Source organism: Pygoscelis adeliae, unplaced genomic scaffold (genome assembly GCF_000699105.1).
Source record: "Pygoscelis adeliae isolate BGI_AS28 unplaced genomic scaffold, ASM69910v1 Scaffold96, whole genome shotgun sequence".
Taxonomy (NCBI): Eukaryota; Metazoa; Chordata; class Aves; order Sphenisciformes; family Spheniscidae; genus Pygoscelis; species Pygoscelis adeliae.
This window is the reverse complement of record NW_008824935.1, coordinates 1,804,318-1,812,772: the sequence shown is the minus strand read 5'-3', so window position 1 is coordinate 1,812,772 and position 8,455 is coordinate 1,804,318. Positions and strand designations below refer to the sequence as shown.

The window sequence follows — 8,455 nt, the reverse complement described above, 5'->3', positions numbered from 1 at the left end:
GCCGTAATTAAGACCCAAAGGAGTAAAAACATACCCTCTCTTGCCCCGGTGGGAAATACAGGGGAAAAAGCAAAGACAGAACATATACGTTACTGGATTCTGGGACTTGTTCACTTGAGGCTCATCTCGGAGATGCGTTGCTTCTAAAAGAAATTTAAGAGCGCTGAAACTAAATCCATCGATTCCTTTGCCGAGCCAAAATTTGATAATATCCTAGACAAAGGTAAAAGTTGAGAATTCCAAGTGAGCCCATCCTGTTCAAATGAGTACATACTTAAAAAGAAAACTAAACCTGTTAGTAGGTATTAATATGTAACAATTTATTTTTTAATTTGTATTTCAAATTTTACTAGAAGTTAAAGGGAATCCTGTCGATATAAGGTCAAACTAAGATCTAAATAGAGCATGTCTTATTATTTCATCCAGTATAGAAAAGAAAAAGACTGGTCTTTTTACTTCTCCCGTAATTCAGGAGACCAAAACCAGGGCATGCCTCACTGAAAGTTTCTAATCTCATCCATCAAAACAATTGGGCTCGTGCTAAGCGCTGTTGTTGGTGAACACCCATCATGGCTGCACACAATTGGAACACGCTGATTCAAATATGCACGAATATGTTGTTCCGCACAGACCTTGCGCCACCAATTTTCTTTTTATACAACAGAGCTCTTAAAATAGGACAAATGTTTTATTTGAATGATGTGATTTTTTTTATTTTATTTTCAGGCTTATTTGTTGATTTGGCAGGAACATGAAAAATTATTATCCAAGTTAACTGCTATCGACTTACAATTCCACTATCAAATTCAGAGGTTAGTCACTATTAGTAAAATTATATCCTACTTCAGTAGCTATTATATTACTACAGTTTTAATTGCTCTAGTTTTAACAAACAGCTCTAAAGTTCAGTCCTTCTTGAGTGTTTTCTGCAAATGTTCTGTTAGACCAGATGCTTTTCTTCACCTGAGGACAAAAACTTTTTTTTTTTTAAAGACAGCTATTGAATTACCTTTTTTTGAATGTATGAAGTACCCTTGCCTGAATAGGCTGGAGTAGAACTAGTCCACACTCAAGCTTTACAGATTTTTTTTGTTTGGCAAATAAGGACTCCACCTCACCAAGTTGTACTTTCTCGTAGAGCCATTCTGAAAGCAGCAGCTCTCGATACGGTGTCTGCCCAATATTGACTCCACCAGAAATTAATTTGTGTTTATGCACGTGCTCATGACAAAAGCAACACCAAGTATCAGCAGTGCAAATATCAAGGATTGACGTGCTAGTCGCTGAGACCAATCTATTTTTACTTTTGCAAGAAAGCTACAGCACAGTGGCTGCTAAGTTTCATTGCTCCCACATACCCTTTGGCTAAACCAAAGGCTTGGGAGCTTCTTTGGAAGAGTAAGTTTGCTTTCTGCGCAGTCCCACAGCCCTAACCTTCTGAAACAGGATTTTGACTTGAAATAGTAGACAAAGATTATTCTTGAACATGCTGGAGCAACTAATGGTGTTCATAAGCATTTACCAAAGGTTGGTGTTATCAGGCCAAACTTAGTAGTTCTCATTTCATTTCCTTGCATAGGAAACGCAGCATCTATTTGCTACCAGAGCTTCAGTAACGTATCAGGTACCATTCAAAAAAAATCAGCCAGGACCATTGAAAAGTATGTGTGATGCTAGGAAAAAAGTGTGAGTGGAAAGACGTGGCGTTAAGGGAAGTACCAAGATGTAGAGAGGTTACTAGTGGAGTTCTTCAAGGATCAGTCTCGAGAGCAGTCTCATTTCATGCTTTACTTAACAAGTATGACCAAAAGTGTTTTGTTTCTTCATGCACATGCAGTACCCGCGGTGAGGGGAGAGGCCCCAGAGAGACAGTGAGACGATCACAGTAGAACTGGGCAGCTGTGAAGACTACCGCCAAAGAAATGCACCAAAATTCAACAATACAAAGCAACAAACACTTGACTGAATTGAAACACTTGAGGTAGCTCTACCACCTGATGGGGTATAACTTAAAGAAAAAAAAAAGAAAAAAGCAGCAACTGTCAGACTCCCCATGTTCAGGCCCATTTCCCCATATTTTAATGAATTCTACATTGTCTGCTGGGAGACACGATGCAGACAGGCACGAGGTTTCATCAGAGCACCGCCTTGCCTGGGTGAAGCACTCTCGCTGTGAGGGCTGTCCATCTCTCTCCCCCATGAAGTCATCAGAGATGTAGACAGATCGAAACTCACCATCTCCCCCTTATCCACAAGCCCAGGCATTCCTTGTAATTCAAATCAGCATTGCCTCACTTCCTTGAAAATGCAAACATCCCTCTGCTAAAACAAGGTGCCATCCCCACATGACCGGCTAATTAACAGCTCCTTGTAACAACAGAGATAAAAACTTCTCTCCACTTGAGTGTTTCAGCTCAGTTTCAGCACAAGCTTCAGTGCAAGAGCCACTTTACCTTCCAGTCAATCCTTCCATTAATTGTCGTCCTTGATAGAACATCCAAAGGCACTAAGTGCCTTCATCCTTGGCTCCTGAGGGAGACTGCAGCTGATAGCAGTTAACTGCTTCCAGACAGCAGTCACGTTGGACTATTTGACTACTAGCACCAACTTCAAAGCAAGTAACAGCAGTCTTAGAACACAGAGAGAGAATTACCTATGCCACTGTACAAGATTCTGCCTAGACGGCTTTTCTGTTAAATTTGTTTAATTCTGGCCATCTGCATTTGAGAAAATCCCTCAGGCTGGAAGCGCTGCGAGGAATAAGCAGCAGCTCAGCAGAAGGATGGAGGGTCTCTCACTTCAGGGAAGACTGGAAAAGCCCACCCCATTTAATCTAGCTTAACAAAAGCTGAAGGGGGATGTTATCAGAGCTGAAAAACAAATAAGCATAAACAAGGGTGGGAAAAGTTACTTCAGCTGAAGGACAGGTTTGGTTCATAGAGAGCTAAGTATGAACAGCTTGCAAATAAGGTTAGGCTGAAAAGTAGAGAGGTCCTGAAGCATCAAAGCAATTTTAAGATAGCCTTTAGTGGGAAGAGAAAGGGAAAGGGAGCTCCTTGTAAAGTGCTATAGCCAGTTCCAAAAACCCAGCAAGATCTTGCAAGCAAGATCTTGTGAGAGCAGGGGACTTAAGCCAGCAAAAAAAAAAAAAGAAAAAAATCAATAGTCATACCTTCTTAAAATCCAGAGGACTGCAACACCACCCACTGCCAGTACTTCCACTCAAGGACAATTTTATTTGGATTTTTTTTTTTTTTGGTTGCTTGTTTGCTTTCAAATTTTTTTAAAAAGACTTGGAGCGAAGTAGCTCCAATACTGGACACATTACAGCATAAAGCTTGAATTTTGCTTATAAACTTAGTCTAGACACCTTTTTGTTTCAGTTGTTTACATATGCTGCAATCCTTGAATTACTTTCAACTAGATGTAAATTGTGTAGCACAAATAATCAGAGAAATTAAGTGCAGAAATAGCTGCTTTGCTGTTGGCGCAGCAGCAGCAGGTTACATACTTACATGGATTTCTTGTTGGACAGCAAGGTTGCGAAAATTTAAGTCTGGCTGGTCTTTCCCAAACTGATGAAAATAACACTGCTTTCTCACATCATCAAACTGCCAGCTGGAGTTCCCAAAGACACTCACCTGCTCATATACAGGAGGGGGGAAATAATCAGAACTCTTCAATTAACGAACATTTACTCCTATGCATACTTTAAGATGTGGTGCATTACAAGCATATAATAAAGCACAAAATGCCTAACCGACGGACTAAATTCTGAGTAATTTTGGTCCTTATGTTTTACATTTCCTTCTGCCAGTTGCTCTCCCTTTAGTCATGCTTTGCCACATGTATTTCTTGTTCAGTGTTCTGTTTCATTCTTCTTTTGTTTTTTTAAGTAGACTTTCACTGGGAATTATTCAGAAAAGAGGGGAAAACATGGGTGGGAACATTTCTTTTGGAATTGTTTTTCCTAAAACTTAGTAAAAATAGCTTTAGTTAACTTAGAGCTTTCTGCAATCTGGTATTATCCCTTTGAAGCACCAACAACAGTCAGCATGTTAAAATGTTAACTTTATCACCTCTGTAATAAAAGATCCCAAAAGCTAAGATAGCTCTTCAGACTAAGTTTAAAGAGAAATGACACTAGCCAGCACAAAAGATTAATTCCACCTTGAGTTTTTAGAATATACATGTTCCTAATCACACACCCATCAAGTTCAAATTTCAAATAAATATATTTGAAATAGGTGACCCACTTTCTGGCGTGATCGCCTTCCAGAAAAAGGAAAAAACCCAGGAACACACTGTTTTGTTTCCCTCCCCACCAACTATGATTTCAGAGGAGCCAAGATGAAGTTTCTAGAGCAGAGTCCCCAGACACCAAAGGGGGCGAGTGAGAACAACTTGTGAACAGCTTGTGCACAACTATCCCTGGTTTTGTTTGTTTAACGACTGAAGGTTTAACACTGAGGGAAAGAAACAAAAGTCATTTTTTAAATTCTATCTGAAGTAGGAACCCCTCCACCCTGAGCTGGTTTAAATCTGGATCTGCACTAGCTCGTCTAGTAACATCAGTTTGTACCTCTGAACAGGCATTTATAACCCAGTGTACATTGGGACAATCATGCTACGGCTGCTTTTGCTATGTGGCAACGTGCATCCAGCTTGGGATTTGCACTTGTCCCTTCCCGTGTTTACCCAGTTATTTGGAGGAGTGACCAAACCAGCAGCCTGCGTGCAGTCCTGCCAGATGTAGTAGTCCGTGTACTTCCCGGTCCGATTGCGACTCAACTGAAACCATCGGTGTTTGTCACTTGTGTGGTTTGGTATTAAATCCATTATCACCTTTAACCCTTACAAAAAAAAAAATCAAACCATAAAAAAAAATATGAAATTCAACCTTTTAAGACAAAGCTCACATTTTTTCTTAATGCAGTATTGGAAGTGTTTGGGCTTCTTCCTTCCCAGAGGCCTGGCAAAAGAGAAAGGCTCCTGCTGGAAGGGTTTAGGCTCGAGGGACTGGTGAGCGCATTACATTTTGAGCCGGCACAGCCCTGCTGGCTGCTGAAACGGGAACGCACAAGCACAAACAGAAAGCCCCAGACTACTGATGCAGTTAGTCTAATGAGAGTCTGCAGGTAGCTGCTACACATCTTGCTGGTGCTGTTCCCCCCTGCCCATTGCTGGGAAGGGAAAGGAGGGGGAAGAAAAATCAGAACCGATCTCTGCTGTTATGAACCACTTCCACCAACTCTGACTTCAACATCTGTCTCCCACCTCCCAGGTGGGAGAGCCACTTCACCAGTCTAGCATCAGCGAACACACATTCTTCCTCACCCTTCTTAAAGGCTAGACATTTTTTGAAATCCCAAATGTTTTTGGGACTGGCAAACCATCTTCCATTCAGCCCAACAGCTGTAAGGGGAAACACCTGAGCAAACATTTGGTCTAAGGAATAAATGCACCAACCGAGGATGCAACCGTAGGAAGGAAGCGTATGTTCCCTCCCAACCCCGTACTTGTTTTCCTGCTTTCTCCAGAAAGCTGCCATCAGTCATAAAATTCAAAGTCGGAAGCAACTGCATCTCAGCCTCGATCCCGTTGGACTACTGATGCCCACACCCACGTGCACCAGGGAGCACGGACAGTATGTCAGCCCTACCACCCACAAACACCCTTGGAGGGGACCATGCCTTGCAGAGGATGTCCCGCAGCCTGGCGCTGCTGTCGTAACTCCCCGCGCCTTCAGTCCTGCTCCCAGCACCACCCCAGCGCCCAAGGGCAGGAGATGGCCATCGCAGAGCTCGCGTTGCTGTGGAGCTAACGCGTACCCTTCACTGGCACCCCCATCTGCTTCTGCTCAATGCCACCATGGGGGAATTGCCAGACGCACAAATTGAAATCTCAGATCATAACCTAGCACTACAAAGTACACCTGTATAATATGAATGAACGTCTTTTTAGTAGAGTTATTTTGCTTGGAGTTTTTGCAGCTTACCTCTATCATGTATGGCTGCAAGCAGGTTCTCAAAATCGCTCATTGATCCAAACATGGGATCAATATCATAGAAGTCTTCAGCTCCATATCCAAGGTCTTTTAAGGGTGACTTATAGAAAGAGGTGATCCAGATGGTTTTTATATTCAAATACGTGATATGGTCCAGTTTTTCTTGGATACCTGTTTAAAAGAAAAGGGTGTCATCTGTTTAGAAAAGACGAAATATTTCTGTTGAAGTATGTTTGCCGTGGGCTCTCAAAGGTGGTACACAGGTCCCCGGGGTACATAACCATCCTCTGTTTCCACTGATCTCAGGTAGCAGGGCAATCTTGATGTTTCTTCAGGGATAGCATAAAATCGCAGAACGGAAGCCATTCAAAGCCACTTTTACAAGGAAGATAAAGCAGGAATTAAAAAAAAAAAAAATCAGACCAAAGCAAATTTCTACTCTGTATTATAAAAGGATTTACAATTTCATTTAATAAATTTAACACTCACTTCTGAAAACAAACTCCTATATTTTCTTAAAATGCTGCAACAGCATTGCTTCCCCATTTCAAGAAACATCAATTAATCTTCAGACCACCCAGAGGGAAGCACAATTTTGATGCAAACATCCGAGGTTTTCCCTGCCATTAGGAAAAGTCTCTTATGGTTTTTTTTCTGGTTGTTTTTTGTTTGTTCGTTTTAGGACCCCTTACTCCAGTCTCCCCTAGTTGTTTTGGTTTGTTTTTTTTTTTTAAACCCAAATCTCTTCTATCTTCCTGACATGTTACTACTGGCATGCAACTATACAAACAGTTTCTTCTCTTCTCTTGCTGGTAGAGTATATTATAGCTAGTGCTTCTTGTTTAGAAATTTATTGTCTGTTACAGTGTTGAGCCTTCCCCTTCTGAAACTTAGCCTCAGCTAAGCTACTGATAAGTGGCATTGCCTCTTAGTACCAGGTACTCCTTCTCAATGCACTCCTGAGAGCTCAAAACCACCCAGACCATGAACAAGAAGTAACACATCTTTCTCTCCTCTTTCATAGTTTTATTTTTCTCACTTTTCCTTAAGGAACAGCAGCCAACCTAATATGACAAAGTGCTCAGCACCACCCATCCTCCTGATTGACCTCAGTTTTGTGGAGATATTTTACTCTGATAGCAGCTGTGCTGCCACTCGCTCGCTCTCAGCCCCACCTCTAAACAGCTGTTCTAACTCCGGGCTTAGATTTAACAACTTGAGCAAGAAGCTCCTAGATCTATTAAAGACAACATGAATTGCCATTAATGGTTAGTCAGACAACTTTTATTCCTCTCTCCAGTAGGGTGGCTTTCTCTATCGGGAAATTTCTCTATCTATATTTTTTTTAAGTATATATGCACATGTATATACACACACACCAACTACTTCTACACGGCTTTGCACATACCAAGAATGGAAATTCACCCACCTTTCAGATCCCCGTTCCCATCCATGTTGCTGTCCTTGAAGGAACGAGGATAGATCTGATAAATAGGACTGGCCTGCCACCAATCGAGGCACTTTGGAGAGAGAGCAATAATCGCAATCGTAGCGCACACAAGGACGATGGCAGCGGTGATTATGAGCCAGAAGAGAATCTCCCTGGTGACTCTGTACCGGGCTTGGCTGGAGAACTTCAGCAAGACTTCCTTTGGCATCCCCGCATAGGGCTTCAACGCCAGCTCCTCCGTAGCCGCTGGGTCCACACCAACAATGCACATTTTTGGCATTTCTTCTCGGCTACTGGTATTGGTCTCCTTGTCATCAAAAGCCTCATTTTGAACAAATCCGTTGTTCTCCACACCCCCCTTCTCACTCAGCTCCATAGGTAAGCTCTTAGCTTCCTCCTCGACCATTTTACTTCACGGGTTTTGTCCTGGAGACTTCGGCCACAGCAAGGAAGTGTGGAAGCAGGGAAGCCAACACACCTTTGTTCAGTGAAATGAGAAGCAGCGTAATTAGCATCTGGGTTTATAATCAATCCTGACCAACTGGGCAAAGTTCAAAAAGAGTCAAAAAGGGCAAAGTGCTCCTGCTCTTCAACATAATAGGCATCTTCAGCAAGATAACAAAATGCTACAAGAAAACAGAGTCTTCCAGGGAGGCAAGCCTATCGCTCGTATCAGCTGAGCAGAGTTACGTTTACTGTTGCTCTCCCCAGTACCTCAAACTTCTCTTCCTTTTGACAGCAGGGGAAAATTTGGGATTTTTACCAATAAAACATTTAGTAAATATGCAGCTTTCCAGACTGGTCATGGTCTCCCCTGCCTAAAGCAGTCTGAGCATTAATGAGTAATTTAAACATGGACAGCAAGAACGAGGTGTTGACAACTTCTGGCCCAAAAGCAACAATACAAACTAAGAAGAAAAGATACAAAGGCCAGTTGCGCTTCGTTTCTCACAGCTTAGAAAAACCCCCCCCCCCCCCCCCAACCTAACCCAACCCAG

General features: G+C 42.2%; 1 protein-coding gene across 1 annotated transcript in view; it reads right to left on the bottom strand.

Annotated features, from left to right (window-relative positions):
* SLC3A1 (solute carrier family 3 (amino acid transporter heavy chain), member 1) overlaps nt 1-7,863 on the bottom strand; it is a 15,391-nt gene extending 7,528 nt beyond the window's left edge. The window contains exons 1-5 of the mRNA XM_009325346.1: nt 7,437-7,863; nt 5,999-6,178; nt 4,699-4,853; nt 3,516-3,641; nt 94-213 (exon numbers count right to left, since the gene is read on the bottom strand). Coding sequence (XP_009323621.1) covers nt 94-213; nt 3,516-3,641; nt 4,699-4,853; nt 5,999-6,178; nt 7,437-7,863 — 1,008 coding nt within the window. The remainder of the gene's footprint in view (nt 1-93; nt 214-3,515; nt 3,642-4,698; nt 4,854-5,998; nt 6,179-7,436) is intronic.
* Between the last annotated feature and the right edge of the window lie 592 nt (nt 7,864-8,455).